At 39.3% G+C, this 18,475-nt stretch overlaps 3 protein-coding genes across 5 annotated transcripts; 2 read left to right on the top strand and 1 right to left on the bottom strand.

Moving 5' to 3' along the window:
* Nucleotides 1–210: 210 nt before the first annotated feature.
* LOC111214265 (pentatricopeptide repeat-containing protein At4g19220, mitochondrial-like) lies at nucleotides 211–3,319 on the top strand. Its single transcript, XM_022716806.2, has one exon. The coding sequence runs from the start codon at nucleotides 297–299 to the stop codon at nucleotides 3,168–3,170; it is 2,874 nt and encodes a 957-aa protein (XP_022572527.2). The 5' UTR covers nucleotides 211–296; the 3' UTR covers nucleotides 3,171–3,319.
* LOC111214266 (ABC transporter E family member 2-like) lies at nucleotides 3,232–7,049 on the bottom strand. 3 transcript variants are annotated; one of them, XM_048776883.1, is made up of 13 exons: nucleotides 6,850–7,049; nucleotides 6,329–6,476; nucleotides 6,026–6,111; nucleotides 5,831–5,928; nucleotides 5,627–5,744; nucleotides 5,436–5,525; nucleotides 5,069–5,373; nucleotides 4,795–4,990; nucleotides 4,525–4,710; nucleotides 4,167–4,436; nucleotides 3,848–4,093; nucleotides 3,622–3,756; nucleotides 3,232–3,537 (listed from the first exon to the last, which is right to left on the bottom strand). In XM_048776883.1, the coding sequence occupies exons 2-12, from the start codon at nucleotides 6,429–6,431 to the stop codon at nucleotides 3,637–3,639; spliced, it is 1,818 nt and encodes a 605-aa protein (XP_048632840.1). In that variant the 5' UTR covers nucleotides 6,432–6,476; nucleotides 6,850–7,049; the 3' UTR covers nucleotides 3,232–3,537; nucleotides 3,622–3,636. The 3 variants fall into 3 exon arrangements, with proteins under 3 accessions (XP_048632840.1, XP_022572528.2, XP_048632841.1); XM_022716807.2 differs by having other exon boundaries at nucleotides 6,329–6,443; nucleotides 6,850–7,030; XM_048776884.1 differs by having other exon boundaries at nucleotides 6,329–6,446; nucleotides 6,850–7,021.
* A 6,175-nt stretch (nucleotides 7,050–13,224) lies between these two features.
* LOC125607123 (replication protein A 70 kDa DNA-binding subunit E-like) lies at nucleotides 13,225–16,177 on the top strand. Its single transcript, XM_048776882.1, has 2 exons — nucleotides 13,225–13,704; nucleotides 13,813–16,177. Exons 1-2 carry the CDS (start codon nucleotides 13,421–13,423, stop codon nucleotides 15,965–15,967), a joined length of 2,439 nt encoding a protein of 812 aa, XP_048632839.1. The 5' UTR covers nucleotides 13,225–13,420; the 3' UTR covers nucleotides 15,968–16,177.
* The last annotated feature ends 2,298 nt before the right edge of the window (nucleotides 16,178–18,475 follow it).

The following is an 18,475-nucleotide window of genomic DNA, read 5'->3' as shown; positions in this document are numbered from 1 at the left end:
TGATTGTAGAATGGTCTCTTAATAATTTGCATAATTTGTAATACAATAATAAAGTAGTGTTTAAGAAGTATAGAATTCTTAGTTATTTATTTTAAATTTTATAAACAAATGGTCTGAAAGGAATAAGATGAGCATTCATGTCCCAAAGGGAATAACTACTCGCCAACCAACCATAAGACAATACACATGCATGCATGTACTTTATAAAAAACATTCGTGTCAGGAAAAAAAAACACAATTTAAGAAAAAGGCTCAATGAAATGAGCCCAGTAAAGGCCCAATTAGAAAAAATTTAAATGGTTTTTGCCGCCGCCGGGAAACCCGACATGTCCAGGTGTTGGATGATGGTAAGAAGCTCTACAATTTCACCGGAAAAGCTGAGACTTTATTGCTCCGGTCACATAATCTACTCCTTTAGGCGCTCGTTTCCTCGCCGGAAGTTTCTTTCCGGTTACTGTTCTTCCCATTTTCACACCAGTAAAGAAAAACATGAACGACACTTCGCTTCATCTGTTTCGTCTCAAGATACTCTTATTGACCATAAGGTGTTCGACGAAATGCCTAACAGAGATAATAAGACGGTGGAGTCGAGCTATATGTTCGTTCGAGATGTACTTAGATCCTCCATGATGAGAGCGGAGGCAGAGACTCCGAGGAGCATCCATTGTTTTGCTCTGAAGAGTGGGTTTCTTCAAGATTTGCATGCGTCTTCTAAGCTTCTGACGCTTTACGGTAAAGCAGGGGACTTTGTGTCTTCTTTGGGTCTGTTTAGTGAGCTGAAAGTGAAAGATGTGATTGCTTGGAACAGTGTGATCACTGCTCTGAACCAGAATGGTCGTTCCATGGCAGCTCTTGGAGTTTTCGTTGAGATGATTCAGAAGGGGACTGGGTTTGATTCGACAACGCTGTTACTTGCACTCTCGGCGTCATCAAGTTTAAACCTTTCGAAAGTGTGTCCACTGGTTCATTGTTTGGGAATAGAGGCTGGCTTGGTATCTGATGCCAACTTATGCAACGCGTTGATGAATCTTTATGCACAAGGCGAGGATTTGAGCTCTGCGGAGCGTGTGTTCACGCGTATGGAACGCCGAGACGTTGTTTCTTGGAACACAATCGTGACAAAATGTCTTGCAAATGGCCAGTATTGGAAATCGTTGGAGTATTTCAAGGCGATGACTGTTTCAGGACAAGAAGCTGATAATGTGACTTTTTCGAGTGTTATCTCAGCTTGTGCTTCTCTGGAAGAGCTTTCTTTAGGTGAATCCTTCCACGGGATGGTTATTAGATCAGGTTATGTCCCAGAAGCTTATGTCTCTGTGGCCAACTCTATCATTTCGATGTACTCAAAATGTGGGGACATGGATGCTGCTGTGACCGTGTTCGAGAAAATATCTTGCAAGGATGTGATTTCTTGGAATGCAGTCCTTAATGGTTTTGCTTCAAATGGGATGTCTCAAGAAGCATTTGGTATCTTTAAGGAAATGCAGTCGTTGAATAGTATTCAGCCTGATATCGCCACGGTGGTTACAGTAACTTCTATTTGTGGTGATATGTGTCTGTCGCGAGAGGGGAGAGCAATTCATGGTTACACTGTTCGCAGGGAGAAGCAGTCCAAAGAGTTAGTGGTAGTTAACAGCCTTATTGATATGTATGGTAAGTGTGGCTTAGCAAGGCAGGCTGAGTTGTTGTTCAAGATAACAACTGACCGAGACTTGGTTTCGTGGAACTCGATGATCTCTGCTTTTGTGCAAAATGGGTTTACTCAAAAAGCTAAGAATCTGTTCAAGGAAGTTGTCAGTGAGTATTCTCGTTCAAAGTTTAGCTTGTCAACCGTGTTGGCAATTCTTCCGTCGTGTTGTTCATCTGATTCTCTCATATTTGGCAAATCAGTACATTGTTGGCAGCTAAAGATAGGATTTGGGAACACTATCCTCTCAGCTAACTCAGTTATAAACATGTACATCGGCTGCAGGGACCTAACTTCAGCGTTTTTGCTGTTAGAGATGATATCCGAAACTAGGGATCTTGCGTCTTGGAACTCTGTCATCTATGGCTGTGCATCGAATGGTCACCATTCAGAATCACTGAGAGCGTTTCGAGCAATGAGCCATGAAGGGAAAGTTAGCCATGACATGATTACTCTTCTGGGGACTATCTCGGCATGTGGAAACCTCGGACTAGTCTCAGAAGGAAGATGTTTTCATGGACTTGCTATTAAGACTTTGAGAGAGTCTGAGACCCAATTGCAGAACACGTTGATCACCATGTATGGTAGATGTAAAGACATCGATAGTGCAGTGAAGGTCTTTGGCTTGATCTCTGACCCTAACTTATGTTCCTGGAACTGTGTGATATCAACTTTGTCTCAGAACAAGGCTGGACCCGAAGCGATTCAGCTGTTTAGAAAACTCGAGGTAGAGCCGAATGAGATCACATTCGTTGGCCTTCTCTCAGCTTCAACTCAGCTCGGGTCTACAGGCTATGGTATGCAGGCACATTGTTATCTCATCCGCCGTGGATTTCAAGCTAACCCTTTCATCTGTGCCGCGCTCGTGGACATGTACAGCAGCTGCGGGAAGGTAGAAACCGGCATGAAGGTGTTTAGAAACTCAGGGGTGAGATCAGTTGCTGCTTGGAACTCAGTTATTTCTGCATATGGATTCCATGGAATGGGAGAGAAGGCTATGAAACTGTTCAGTGAGATGAGTCTCTCAGGGATGGAACCAAACAAGAGCACTTTCATCAGTGTTCTCTCAGCTTGCAGCCACTCAGGGTTTGTAGAAGAAGGTCTAAAATATTACAACCAGATGGAGGATAAATTCAGGGTGAAACCAGTCACAGAGCATCGGGTTTGCGTTGTTGACATGCTTGGCCGGGCAGGGAAGCTAAGAGAAGCTTATGAGTTCATCAAAGGGTATGGAGAGGCACAGAAAGCAGGTGTATGGGGAGCTTTGTTGAGTGCTTGTAACTATCATGGAGATACAGAGTTGGGGAAAGAAGCTGCAGAGGTTTTGTTCGAAATGGAACCAGACAACGCATCTTACTATATTTCATTGTCGAATACATATGTTAGGTTGGGAGCATGGGAAGAAGCTGTGCGGCTACGTAAGACAGTGGAGGATAAAGCATTAAAGAAACTTCCTGGTTTCAGTACTATTGACGTTAGGTAGGATTGTAGTTTCTTGAGATTTTCATATGTCAGTGATTAGTTTAGGCTATGTGAGAAGTAGATAAAATAGTAATAGGCAGTACATTCCTTGTAAATCCAAATAATAACATTACAACAGTAAAGAAAGTACAAATGCCAAAAAAGTTAAAAAGGATTCAGTGTGTTTTATTGTAAGTTAATAAAAAAACTTGCTAAGTGTCCAGGAAGAGGAAGACGGCAATGGCAAATCTTAGAAGCAAAACTTATGAACAAACAATCAAAAGCTTGATAAGAGAAACACTATCCCGACCTCATAAGATCAACTTCCTCAGAGCGAAAGACCTTTGTGGAATTCAGACAATGTTGTATCCAGATCATGCCCCTATGTTCTGTGAATCCATAGAGGAAGCATTTCAGATACTGACTCTCCATCAAATGATGTGTGACTGATAAAAACAACATTGGTATTTTACCTCATGGTAGTTGTCTTAATCGTCCAAGTAGTAGTATGAGCCAGCAGACTTTTGCTCCCTGTCTTTAGTCGACTCTAATTTGTTTATTCTTGGTCTGAAATTGGTGGGATCCCGTCTGAAGGTGATGTTTAGATGCTGTATAAATGAAAACCATTAGCAGCATACATTAGGTCATGTTTTGCTTGCTCATGAAGTGTATAACTAAAGAGAGGTATAAGAGACTTACAGAGAGGAAGAGATTCATTCCACTGAGTAGTGACTGAGGACAATTTGCAACACAATCAATGGATGGCTGTCCTTCATAGACAATGACCCGGTCGGCTAAATAGGTAGCCATTATAAAGTCATGCTCGACTATAAATGCAGTTTTCTTTGCATGGAGAATGAACCGCTTAATGACTTTAGAAGCCACAATACGTTGCTCTGAATCGAGGTATGCACTTGGCTCATCAATCAGGTATATATCCGCAGGCTGCATAAAAGTTTGTGTATGCATGAGATCACTGAGAGACAAAGAAAATAAACTTCCAACACAAGGTACTCACCTTTCCGAGGCACAGAGCTAATGCAACCCTTTGCAGCTCTCCTCCTGAGAGATTGACAACTTCCTGATCCATCAACTGCTCAATCTGAAGCGGCTTCATCACGTCCGACACAAACTGAGGATGCATGTAAGAATCTCGAATCTTCTGATGTAGCAAGTGCCTAACTGAATTCTGAAACTTGGGGCTGATCTTTTGTGGCTTGTAAGAAACATTGAATTCTGGTATCTCTATGTCTGATTCTTCTGTCTCGTCTGGTTTTAACAAACCCGCCTGTTAAAATTTTTACCAATTAATACAAGTTTAGGAGTCTGAAACTCTTAAACAAAAGAGAGGATTATAACGGAGGAAGATAATATACCAGCATCCGGATAAATGTTGTCTTCCCAGTACCATTCTCCCCAAGCATAACAATAATCTGAGAGTCGGTGAATTCACCTTCCGTCACTTTCAACCTGAAGTTTCCTTGAGTTTTGGTCATGGTTGGGTACTTGTACCTAGCGTACGACTGTATTTCTTCAGCACTTTCTTGTGGAGTCTCAGCAACCTTCCAACAAAAGAAGAACTCATTAAGGAAACAATGTTGACTACCGTTGTGAAGCGACATCACCATCAAAAGAAAGAAGTTTACCTTGAAGGTCAGCGACTCTTCTCTAAAACGTAGATTCTCTGTGGGAACGAACCCAGCCAAGAAAATGTTGATTCCTTCTCTAACAGAGAAGGGGAGAGTCACAACACCGTAGGCTCCTGGTTTCCCATACAGACAGCAAATGAAATCCGACAAGTAGTCAAGAACACTGAGATCATGCTCCACCACAATGACATAGCTGGAAGAAACGAAAATAACTGTAAGTAGCTTTATACTATATCCAAAATAATCAGAAGATGGAAAAAAAAACAAAAACCTATTAGGCCTAAGGAGGGAGCGGACGACTTGAGCAGCTTTGAGTCTTTGCTTAACGTCAAGGTAACTAGACGGCTCATCAAACATGTATATCTCAGCGTTTTGTATGGCGACAACAGCGATAGCAAACCTCTGCAGCTCACCACCAGATAAATTCTCAACGTCACGATCAATGACCTGGTTCAGCTCCAGATCAGCACAGAGTTCCGCCTTCTTGTCTCTCTCGTCCTTCTGGTCAAGGACCTCTCCAACGTTGCCTCGCACAGCTTTTGGGATGTGGTCGACATACTGAGGCTTTATAATGGCCTGTCGTGGACACCAAAATCTCAATTTATGTCATTCAATGAAAGGTCAATTTACAATTATACCTTTAGATTATCTTCTAGAATACGGGTGAAGTAGTTTTGAAGTTCAGACCCACGGAAGTGAGTCAAGATTTCTTGCCAGTCTGGAGGATTCTGCACAAGAAGGAGAAATTATTATAAATCAACTAGTCAAGACTCCAGAGATGTAATTTTCAGACAAAAATTCAGAAACTCAGGACAGGAGAGACTATTACAGTGAAACGGCCCAAGTTTGGTTTGAGCTTTCCTGCCAAAATTTTCAAAGCGGTTGATTTGCCAATACCATTTGTCCCAACCAACCCTAGGACCTGCCCTGGCCTTGGAACTGGAAGCCTAGGGGCAAAGACAGCGTTTACATTGTCTTAAAACTAGGAGAGGAATCAGTTTTTCTCAAAGGAACACATAAAAGATAAACAAACCTGTGCAACTTGAAAGTGTTTGCACCATAACGATGGGTCGTGTCTTTCTCTAAGTCTCTGGGAAGATTGATAATCTGAATAGCTTCAAATGGACATTTCTGCCATTGTACAACAACATAATGTATTTAGCGTTCCCAGCTTTGGCTACATGTACAGAGGTACATTCGGTAACAGAAATGGTATATACAGACATACCTTAACGCAAATACCGCAACCAATGCACAACTCCTCTGAGATGAAAGCAAGCTTGGAACCAACAGTCACCTCAATACAAAGTTTTCCTACGATAAACATAAGTAACTGTATAAGTGGCACTAAAATTTTTAGAGTGATCACAAAACATATCAAGTCAGTAGTAATGAAGTTACAAACTTATGGCTTCACACGTCGCCTAACCACTACGAAGTCACTACGCATATGCAAAGAGTGGTGACACAAGCAATCAATCAAAGTAGAGCAAACAGGAGATTCATAAGAATTTAATCTTGGAATAAGTACCTGTCTTGACCACAGGACAGCTCTTCTTACACTCTTGGCGACATTTCTTAGGCTTGCAACGGTCTGAACTCACGATAGCAATACGTGTCAATCGATCTGCCATCTCTCAAAGGATCTTCTAAATAAATAAGCAATACCAAAAGTTTAACTGCATGATGAAGATTAAGCATATTTAAATACACAATCTGATAGCAGAACAAACTATTCATTTCAAGCTTGGATAAACGTAAATTCAGTATTTCGAATAAAAAGGTGAAGCAATTTTTTTTCTTCCAGATAAATCATCTAAACAGCTACAAAGGTTGACACTTTCCAAAGTATCAAAAACAAAGAGTGATAAAAAGACCAAATAATCTATAAACATTTTTTTTTTACGTAATCAGAAGTTATTTTGAAGAAAGATCGACGCTTTCGATAAAATTTAGATGTAAAGACTTAGCAGTGAATCAATCGAGAACCCCCAGACGATATGGAGAATCATATGAACTTGCAATCAAAAGGTTCAACGGAGAGAGAGGGACCTGAGATAATTGAGAGATTCAGATTGAGCTGAGCTGAGCTTCGAGGATGATGGAGGTGAAGAAGCGTGTGTCGATTTTTTTTAAGGAACCAGCGGAGAGAGAGAGAGCACACGCGCCTTGGAGTTATGCCTTGTCCAAGTGACACGAAAAGCTATTATGTTAGGGTTCCTCTGGATTGTCAGTTTCCGACAGGTTTGACCCGATTCGCTTCATATTGGGCTTGGGTCGGTCAAATTATGGGCCCAGCGTTGCAAAATAAATCGGAAAATCGTGTTCCAACGAAACCGAAAAATCGAGTGTTCCCGTCAAAACCCGTAAAAAATCGAGTTTTTCCGTCAAAATCGCAAAATCGAGTTTGTCCGCCAAAATCAGAATATCGTGTTCTAACAAAACCGAAAAATCGAGTTTTCCTGCCAAAACCGTAAAAAATCGAGGTTTTCCGCCAAAATTGCAAAATCGAGTTTTCCCGCCATAACCGCAAAATCGAGTTTTTCTTGCAGGATTGGAAAATTGAGTTTGTCTGTCAAAACCGCAAAATCGAGTTTTCTGCCAAAACTGTAAAATTTGTAAGCTTATAGATTAAAATTTTAAAAATTTCTTATATGGTTTATTATGGATTCCATGGCAGTCCATGTAAACATGGGTGTAAGTGAATCTGGTCGTTAATGAACATGGTTCCTTACGGACATGATCACTCTTTGTCCACAAACAATAAATAGATAAATGGATAAGGCTAATGGACGTGGACTAACCAAGTTTACAGCTCTAGACGCTGATGACACATAAGCTGATCAAAATGAAGAAACTGATGAACCAAACAATGAAACGTCTTGTAACATCCATCATACTCTACTAACTGATCGTTTTTAGCTAATCAATCAATCAATCAATCAATCCTCAGATTTTAAAGATGTTCTCTGCATTGCTTTCTTTTGCTGTATAAGATTACATCACACAACTCTCTCTCTCTCTCTCTCTCTCTCTCTCTCTCTCTCTCTCTCTCTCTCTCTCTCTCTCTCTCTCTCTCTCTCTCTCTCTCTCTCTCTCTCTCTCTCTCTCTCTCTCTCTCTCTCTCTCTCTCTCTCTCAAGGAATATGTTTCTTCTTTTTTTTTCTCTAAGCATTTGGAAACCGAATTTTCAAGTATTGTGTAGCTATCCATCCGAGAATGGAGAAGTAAACAACAACCAAACAAGCACGCTTCACTTTAGAAAGCTGGCTTCTAACTGAACAGCAAGCTCGAGAGAACCAAGATTTCGCATGTCTCAAGATCCGTACGATGAAGACCGTGATAATGGAAGTTGAGAAGCCAGATACAATGCCAGCGATCACATCATATCTCCAGTACTTTCGTCTTCCATTTACACTTAACCACGACTGTAACAATTTAGAGAAACTGGAGAAGAAAGAAAACCAAGTGGAATGATGATCAAAAACAAGACAAGACTGAGAAACTAAACAGACAAGCTTCCTAAGCTTAGTGATGATGAAATGCATAAAGATTGAAACTCCAACACTACTGAAAAAAAAGCTTAGGAGCTTACAAGACAGCGTATTGTTTAAAAATGTCGGTGAAAGACAGATCATCTGCTTGGCAACCGAAAAAGCCATCCTAATAAAACTTGATCTTTGGAATCCCTAGTGTGTACCAGCAGTGATAAGTTTCATTCACCTGGACGAAACAAAAAAATGATTGTAATCCAAAACACAGTGAGATAGAGAACAAAGAAAATTCCAGTCTAAGTATCTGTATATGATGAAAAGAACCTTGCCTTGAAGTTATCTTTGGTAAGCAAAGCGGCACCAAAGTTAGGTCTGCACTCAAGAGGAAGGGCTTCATTAGGTGCTTCTGAGAAGGCTAACCTTGTTTGACCCATTAAGTGATCTGTATACTCTACATGTGAACATGAGTGGCGTTTACTCATAACCTATAATAGCTGAGATCCTAGCGACAAGAACGAAGTGACTTACCTTGAAGACAGAAGCCCAATAGTAATCATAGCGACCTCTGAATTTATCTCTCTCAAAAGGGTAAAACACATGTTGTGCTTTGATGTTCAAAAGTCCAATCCCGCACACTTTGGACGACCTAAGATCAACCGCTACATCCAAAAAAGTAAGTAAGACCAACATCAGTTTCACTTCCTTCTCATCCATAAAAGCCTTTTCTTTTTCCACCAAAACTCAAAACTAAATCAATGTGATAACTTTCAGTCTCAAACTACTGAGAGATCAATGGTACTAAAAACTAAGAAGAACCCACTAAGCAGAAGAAACCTATCAATCATTTAACGATGGAGCTAACGAAAAAGGTCAAAGCTTTTAACTTACAACTGGAGACAATTTTGCAGCGGGAAGCAAGAGAGGCGGAGGAAGAAGAAGAAGAAGAAACCCACAATTCACCGAGTAGAATCACTAAGATCCCTAACAGAAACGACAAGAAGAAGAAGCCGATGATCGAGAAAACTATCGCTGTACAGAATCGCAAAGCTAACGTAGAGAAAACCCTCTTTTGATTCTTCGTCGGAGACGACGCCGTTTCGTCCGAATCCATTTAAGCTTTCTTCTTCTTCTTCGCCGGTGAGTTTAATCAGAGCGAAGAAATCGAAGAATCCATTTCTGTCACAGTGATCGAAACATGAAAACCACGACGGTTCACCGGAAAAAATCAAATCAGTTGATTTTTAATGCATTTTTTTTTACTCTCTTGTCGTCGCAACGGTTGAAATTAAAATAACTAGGGATTTTTTCAGGCTACGCCCGGAGTATTCTTATAATTTTAAGTTAACTTAAAAAAAAGTTTATATTTATGAACATAAGCCGTGTATATATATTACAATCGACTATAACGTTAAATTCATTAAAAAAAATTAAAATTTGGTTGTATGTACGTATTCATTGTCTTGTATATAACAAATTTAAAATCATATATATAGGATAATAAGTAAGATGAGTAAAATCTAACAAAATATGGTTATCATTTAAATACATTTTGTTTTTTTTTTTCATAAAACAATTGTAATATTTACAACTGATTTAAACTTTGTTTCACTATATAATCATTGAGTTCTAATACCAAATTGAACAGTTTCTTAATATAAATAAATTGAATCAAAAAAATTGATCCAAACGTAAAATAATATCATTGTCCAAACCAGACCAAACTAAAGAACAAAATTTTTAAACGAACCATTACCAAAACTTGATATTTAAATTATATTAAACCAACAATGACGCTAAATTAAGAATCTCGGCCTTTTCTAAAAGACCTTAGTCTTTTTTTCTTATGTTGGTTTGCAGTTTTAATGATTCTTTGTTATAATAACTCCAGTGACTGGATTAAGATATGATTTTGGAGCTGACTGGGATTAAGAGATCTAAGGACGTTGCAGGCAAAAAAAACTGAGACATACCCTTGCTTGCAGTCTCCGTACTGAGAATATCGTTCAAGAAGGGAAGCCATGAAACAAAGCATATTACGGAGATCATATTTAATTGTTTAGCTAAGAAAACTAAATAATAAAAATGGTGGTTGATTGTTTTGTACAATTTATTGTTCTAATTGGCAATCATGTTGAAGGAAAAAAATTAAACAGATGAATTCTACTATTTTCTTTTAAATTCTTCATGGAACCTAAATAAGAAAGAGTACTCAATAAGAAAAACATAAATTAAGAGAAAGTACATATATTTTATTATTGCATTACTGTAAAAAGAGTTTAGCATAATTAAAGATTAAGAATAATAGTTATAACTTTATTAGATTAGAGTGTATACAATCTTTCTCGTTCCTTCCAAGTTTTATTTTGGTAGTAGTTGAAAATTATAGTTGTAGAGATGTCCGTCAGAAAAAATTAAGACAATGCATATACTTGTATGAACTTATAATCTTACATTTGACAATGATTTGACCCCACTTCTTCTCACCACGCCTGGCTTCTTTCTTCTTCTTCCTGCCAGCTCCAACATCTTTCGTTTTCTCTCTTCTCTGCCGTCAACAACTTCTTTCTTCTTCTAGCCACCCTCTGTTTTCTTCTCTCCAACTTCCCTTCCTTCTTTGTCTCTTTCTCCTGCAGCTGAGACTTCTTTCTTTAAGGCGGGAGGGGTGGCACAGTCTTTGACCAGAAGAAGAGATTGATGGTTCATTGAGTTTTTGGCCAGTAAAAGCACAAGTTCTTTAACATCCATTGTTCCTTTGACAGTACCATGTCTTTGGCTGCATCAATAGCCACCGTTTCGATCCTTAGCTCAAATATGTAATATACATTTATTAGCATTAGAAGTTACTTTTAGATTTAACTTGGATTAGAATAATCTTAAATAGTGATGCTTCCTTTCATGAGCACAATTCCTCTACATATTCAGACAGAGAGACTCACTCATCAACACCACTCTCCAAACTAAAATTAAGCAGATAAGGAAGCCAATTAATATAGAGCTCTTACATTTTCTGACGGACGATTCCTTCTGCATAAAAAGGATCCAGCAAAAGGCTTTTTCCTTCCATTTTCTATGGTCAATAGAAACAGAACAATAAAAAAAAAATTATCTTGAAGTTTAAACGGGGAACTTGAAGATGTAGTATAAGTGAGTACCAGATGTTGGGGTTGTCAAAGAGGATTGTTAACTTTCGCTTGTATAGTCTAATAGTTTTAGATTGTCCTCCAGTCACTCATGAGGGAGTGAGGAAAGTTTCCACCTTGTAATGTAAGGCAGCTATCCTGGAAGAGAAGAACTAAACACAGATTTCAAGTCAGAGAAATGCTTGATCACAACTTTGGAGCATAGAAAGGGAAAAGAATCAGACCTTACATGGAGCTAGATCCTTGTTCTATTGGCAATAGGAGTTTCATATTCGCTGGAGTACAACTACCATCTAAGAAGAACATTATTTTATTGTTTGAGTTGTTCTCGCTAGCCATAGTTTCATGCTTGGCTCTCTTCACACGAAGTCTCGTAAACCTGTTCACAGCCTTATCCTTTCTACAAACATAGAGAAGTATAAAACATTAATGATTGATCCTACAATCATGACTTGAAGCACCATTAGAGCCAGTATTCTACCTGCCTGAATCCACCTTTGTATCTCAGTCCATCTATTTCCAAATACTCGTTGTGCTTAAAAATCACACATAATTTCAAATGTCACATATAAACCCAAACACCAAATCTGGAATCTTATCCATGTAATATAAAGTTTGTAAGTGAATTATATACCTCACACACAAAAGCATAGTTCTTCAGAAGACCAATCACTTTTTTGATTACAGGAAACAGATTGACCAACATTCTTCACGATCTCTCCATCAACGGGAACTGATTTTTTTTTACAGTAGATTCTCGATGGATCGACAAAGGTGAGAGACGTCACAAGGTAAGAACCTGGATGATGATGATTCAGCGGTGACGGAACTACGACCGTGACTGAGCTTTTACCGGAGGAATTGCATTTTCAATTTGACGGTCGCAAAGTAGAAGTAGAGATCATGCAGATAGGTTTAGACTAAAGCGTCGATGGATGTAACTTCTTCAGAGTAGGTTTTGATTTTGGGTGGATTTAGGTTTGTACATAGAGATTTATATAGGAGAAGGATCAAGGGGAAGTGGATAGAACATTAAAGAATGGATGATTGATAAAGTTTGGCAAAGCAAACAAATCTATACATCGGAGAAGATGAAGTGGAAGAGTCGGAGGAGAAAGCGTGAAACGATAAAAGGTTTCTCCGTTTGTTCTCTACATGGGCTGGGATGGGTCAGAGTTATAATTTTCATAAAACCCATACAAAAATTCACTATATTTCAGCCATATATGACATGTCAAAAAGAAGTCTCCTGATTGACTGATTTAATTGTCCTACGTGGACACACTCTCTAATGCTCATATAACCCTTTTAGAGCATCTCCATTAGTGAAACTGGGAGAGGGGGTCTTGGAGAAATTAAATATTAAATTTTTTTTCTTTTTTGATTTAAAAAAAAAAAAAAATTACCGAACCAATCGTGGGCCGCCATTTGGCGTGGGGCCCGCGAAACAGTGACGAACCCGGTTCACAAAGAAGAACTTTTGAGAGACAGGTTCATGAAATATGTGGGGTCTACAAATGTTATAATATTTTTATTTTTTGGAAAACGTGAGAGCTTGGGAGAGTGAACCCCTAATGGAGATGCTCTTAGTACAGGTTAGATGTTTTTTTTTCAGATAAGAGGTGCTCAATTTGATTGGTGATATCAGATATCTGCTGACTCAGCAGCACACTTGCTACGTGTTTTATTTGCGTTATAGCCATAACTTAATGGGCCTAGCCATAACTTAATGGGCCTAACGAAGCTTGCAGGGGAATTTTGAGAAGAGCATATATGCAATTACGAACCTTTTCAGTTTCCCTCTCTCTCTCTATCGGAGCGTAAAGTTCGCACCTTTCCACTCTCTAGGGCTTCTCAAAAGCTCTCTTCATCGGTTTTTATACTTTCAAAATCCAATCTTCCCCTTCCCAACCCTCTCCTCAATTTTCGAATTGATTCACAAAGTTCAATCCTTTTCTCGTTTTCCGGTTCTGGGTTCAATCGAATTCGATGGGGGAGATTCTGACGGCAGGGGTAATCGAGATGATAAGAAACGATACAGTGAAGAACCATGAACACATGAAACCGGTTCTTCAAGTGACGGAATTGAAGCTGTTCACGGCTCAGCAAGAACCGTCCAAGGAGCGGATTAGAGTCTTGTTATCAGACGGGACGGCCTTTATTCAAGGGATGCTTGGGATTACTCTCAACCCTCTTGTTAAAGATGGGGTTCTTCAAGTTGGTTCTATCCTTAGGCTCGATCATTTCGTCTGTAGTGAGATCCAGAAGAAAAAGTAAGTCACTTTGGCCTGCTTGTTTGATTTGTATTTGTTGAATGATAATTAGTTGTGGAATAAGGTTTATTAAAGTTTGGATCTTTGTTTTGTTTTGTTTGATGTTAGGATTGTTGTTATTGCGCAATTGGAAGTGATTACAACTAAGTCTGATATTATTGGAGATCATGCGCGAGGGCGAAAGGCTAATGAACAGCAAGGAGGAGACGCTGGTAACAGTAGTTATGAGCAACACGGTAGGAGTGATGTGAGTAGTGCTCGTCAAATCAACAGCACTGAGACAGGGACAAGTCTTGTTGGTCAACAGAGACAACAAGTGTTTGGTTCTGGCTCTAGTTTTGAGCAACATGGTAGGAGTGATTTGTCTGGTGGTCGTCAAATCAACAACAACGGGACAGGGACGAGTCATGCAGGTATTGGCCAACAGAGACAACAAGTGTATGGTTCTGGTTCTGGTTCTAGTTTACCTGGATCAGCACCACCTTCTGCTCGGTCCTACAACAATCCATCTGCAGGTCTTGTGCGTGACCCTCCACCCACTTATCCCCTCCAGCGCCACCAGCCACCACCATCGATGTATCAGAACAGGGGACCAGTGGCGAGGAACGAGGCACCTCCTAGGATCACTCCCATCAATGCTCTCAACCCTTACTCAGGCAGGTGGACCATCAAGGCCAGGGTCACGAGTAAAGGAGATCTCAGGACTTACAACAATCAGCGCGGCGGTGGGAAAGTGTTCAACTTCGACCTTCTAGACCGAGATGGTGGAGAGATACGAGTCACTTGCTTCAACGCAGTGGCTGATCAGTTCTTTGACCAGGTCGTCGTTGGCAATCTCTACCTAATCTCAAGGGGGAACCTGCGTCCTGCTCAGAAGAAGTATAATCACCTCCCTAACGACTACGAAATCTCGCTAGACGAAGTGTCAACGATACAGCAATGCCACGAGGAGGACGCTGCCATTCCTCAGAATCAGTACAACTTCCGTTCCATTGGCGATATCGAAAGCATGGAGACTAACAGCATCATAGATGTGATTGGCGTTGTCTCGTCCATAAGCCCCACTGGAACAATAATGAAGAAAACGGGTACTGAGACGCAGAAGAGATCTCTTCAGCTCAAGGACATGTCTGGTCGGAGCGTTGAGGTGACCATGTGGGGTAGCTTCTGCAACGCAGAGGGACAGAAGCTGCAGAGTCTCTGCGACTCTGGTGAGTTTCCTGTTCTTGCAGTTAAGGCGGGGAGGGTCAGCGAGTTTAACGGGAAGGCAGTGAGCACCATTGGTTCAAGCCAGCTCTTCGTTGAGCCAGACCTCGCTGAAGCTCAGAAGCTTAAGGAATGGTTTGCTAGAGAAGGAAGGAGCGCTCCTTGCATCTCCATTTCGAGAGAGTTCACCGGTGGCGGCAGAGTAGATGTTCGCAAAACCATCTCTCAAATCAAGGACGAGAAGCTAGGGACCTCGGAGAAGCCTGACTGGATCACAGTCAACGCCACTATTATATACATGAAGGTGGACAACTTCTACTACACGGCTTGTCCTCTCATGAACGGTGATCGTCAGTGCAACAAAAAGGTGACTGACAACGGAGACGGGACGTGGCGGTGCGAGAAGTGTGATAAGTGCGTGGATGAGTGTGACTACAGGTATATACTGCAGCTCCAGTTACAGGACCATACAGGTCTTACTTGGGTCACAGCGTTTCAAGAGGCTGGTGAGGAGATAATGGGAATGCCTGCTAAAGATTTGTATTATGTGAAGCATGAGCACAATGATGAGGAGAAGTTTGAAGATATCATCCGCAAGGTTGCTTTTACCAAGTACATCTTCAAGCTGAAGGTTAAAGAAGAGACGTATGGGGATGAGCCTACTGTGAAAGCAACGGTTGTGAAAGTGGACAAGGTAAACTACTCATCAGATACCAGGACTATTCTAGATGCTATGGAGAAACTCAGGACCGCTGAGGCTGGCAGCTCTGGTGTTGGAACCTCAGGAACAAGAGATGTCTCGTCAGTGGAAAGAAGGGAGTTTGGTTTACCTGCAAACCAATCAGATCAATATGGGAATCAGTCTAGCAATGGCGCTAGGCCTCATGGTGGTGGTGGTGCTATGAGCTGCGATGTCTGTGGAAACACTGGTCATGTTTCTGCAAACTGTCCAAACACTAGGAGTGGGCCTCAAGGGCAGTACATGGGTGGAGGATCTTATGGAGGCTCGGGGAGTTATGGAGGAGGACTACCAAGGCAACATGTTGGAAGCTACTGAAGTTACTACAATCATCATTTGATGATTCGCTCACTCTGTTGTATACTTTTGGTATAATGGCAGGCTTTTCTGGAGCCTTTGTAGGTTATTTATGATATTATGTTCTCTCTGTCATTCTGCAAAAACTTCAAAACTAGTTTTTGTTCACATTTGAGTCTCATTTTATGTATGGTGATTTTTTGGCAAAAGTATATTGTGTTGGCATGAAAACAGAAACCATCTAAGATATTTTTTAAAGAGTTTCATACGTATCAGACCAATGAAGAGTGGTAATCCATTCTGCTGGTCACTATCTCTGGAAGTCATCGCAAGTTCAGAGCAGTCTGGTCTTTGCATTTTGGCTTTCTTAGGATCGGTCACAAAGCCTCTCGGGCTATTCATTGTTGCGTGTAATGGTGGTGATGCGGTTGATGCAAGAGACTTTGGAACTTGGCTTTTCCATACTTTTCTAAAACTACACTGTCTTGTAGCGTCCATCAAGGATAAAATGGAAGCAGATTTCAAATTGTTTATCTCAACACTACAGCAAAAAACATACAACATGTTGGAAGATTTATAAAATTATTAATGATCACACGTTATTACTGCTGAAACTCATAATCTTCATACTGCAGTGCAGACACAACAAATTAAAAGTTGGAAATTTTTATGATCGACATCAAACTACTTCAAAGGTTTCGTCTATTCCTTTTCTTAATTTGATTATAAAAATAAGTCAAATAATGTGTGTAAAAAGACCTAATCACAGCACATGGGAAGATGATGCACCCATTAACTGATCCCATAGACTTTATTCATTCGTAAGTCACAATTCACAGCCTATGACCCTTGATCATTCGTGTTAGATCCGGCTAATATGACGTTTTGTGGTTGCAATTATGAGTAGAACTTATAAGAATAAACAAAATACAGAAAACTATGAATTTATATGAATTCCAAAATTTATATTCGTCAAAATTTAAAATTAGGCTAAAATCTGTGGTAAAATACAAGTCAACTGTAGTTGTATCTTACTTTGACCAGAATTTTGTTTTTATCCAGCATGGGTTAAATATAGAACTCTTAAAATATAAGGGTTTCACATACAAAAGAGTAGTGTAACATTTATTTATTTATTTTATATTTGATGGACATATACTTTTATCACACTAATTTTTATTATTGTAACGAAAAGACATATACTTTAATCACACTGTTTTTATATCAAAACATTAGACAAAGTTATAATACATAATATGCGTGAACAAAAATCTAGTAAGGATTACAGTCTCAACCAAATCAATGGCTAACGATGATGGATAGCCCTAGGCAAAAAAACCGGAACCAAAAACCGAACCAAAACAAAAAAATTAAACTGAAATCTTCAAATATCCGAGTAGTTTCAATATTTGTATATCTGAATAACCGAACTGGAATCGGAACCGAACCAAGAACCGAACGGGTATCCGAATATCTAAAAAAAAAATAAGGTTCAGCTTTCTAATATAAAATAAAATATTATCAACCCCATTAGAATCCAAGTTGGACAGGAAGAATGAAAACATTATTACCACCATACCATTTTATCTTTTATATTATCTTTTATGTTATACATATTTATATGGTATTTATGTATTAAAATAGAGTAAATACTTATAAAATAAATACTTGAGTGACTCGAACTCTAGTTGGATTTATAAATATGCAAGTGTGTAACTATTAGACCACTTATATTAACATGTTAGATGATAGATTTTGTATATATATACTTGATTCACATATTAAACGGGTATCCGAAATCGAACCGAAATCTCATAAATACCTATTGGATATAAAAATATTTATCTGATATACCCGAAACCGAATAGTTCCTATCTGAAACCGAACCTGAATACCCGAATGCCCAGGTTGATGATGGGCTTGAATGATTGAATGTTTTCAACATAACATGCTAAATATACACGCGTTTAGAGTATTTTATGAGCCGGTTAATTCTATACTCTATAGTAATGAGCACCAAATTTTAGGAGAAAAAGGAAGGTTGGCTCATGGTTGGTTTAGATCTAAGAGCCAAGACTGCTCATATCTTTCTATGTTGCCTATATCCAATCCAATAAAAATTTGTTACTCCGATCACACCAACTTGAAATAAATAAGTAATCATGCACCAGATTATATAGTTTTGTGACTTGATGTACAAGTGTTGCCTAGTGTTATTATCTTTCAGCCTTTTTACCGTGTCTAACACAAAAGAGGTAATTCCCTTAATTACTATAACAATCTAAGACTAATTAGCAATTTCATATATCAAGCAGAAAGAAGAGATGATAATGGTTGAGTAAATATATGCTATAAATCTTTTTGACTAATATTTGACTATAATAAAATGTTATTCCCAAATTTGATCATCTCACCAAATATCATAAATACATTTAAAACTAATCATTTCTATTCTTTTTTAGATTTGTATATGGAAATACAAATATCAAATTACATTTTTCTGAGCCTACGAGAAACTAAGATCAGAAA

The sequence above is a fragment of the Brassica napus genome, chromosome A3, assembly GCF_020379485.1.
Source record: "Brassica napus cultivar Da-Ae chromosome A3, Da-Ae, whole genome shotgun sequence".
In the NCBI taxonomy this organism is placed as follows: domain Eukaryota; kingdom Viridiplantae; phylum Streptophyta; class Magnoliopsida; order Brassicales; family Brassicaceae; genus Brassica; species Brassica napus.
The sequence above is the reverse complement of the archived record's forward strand: the minus strand, read 5'-3'. Positions and strand labels throughout refer to the sequence as shown.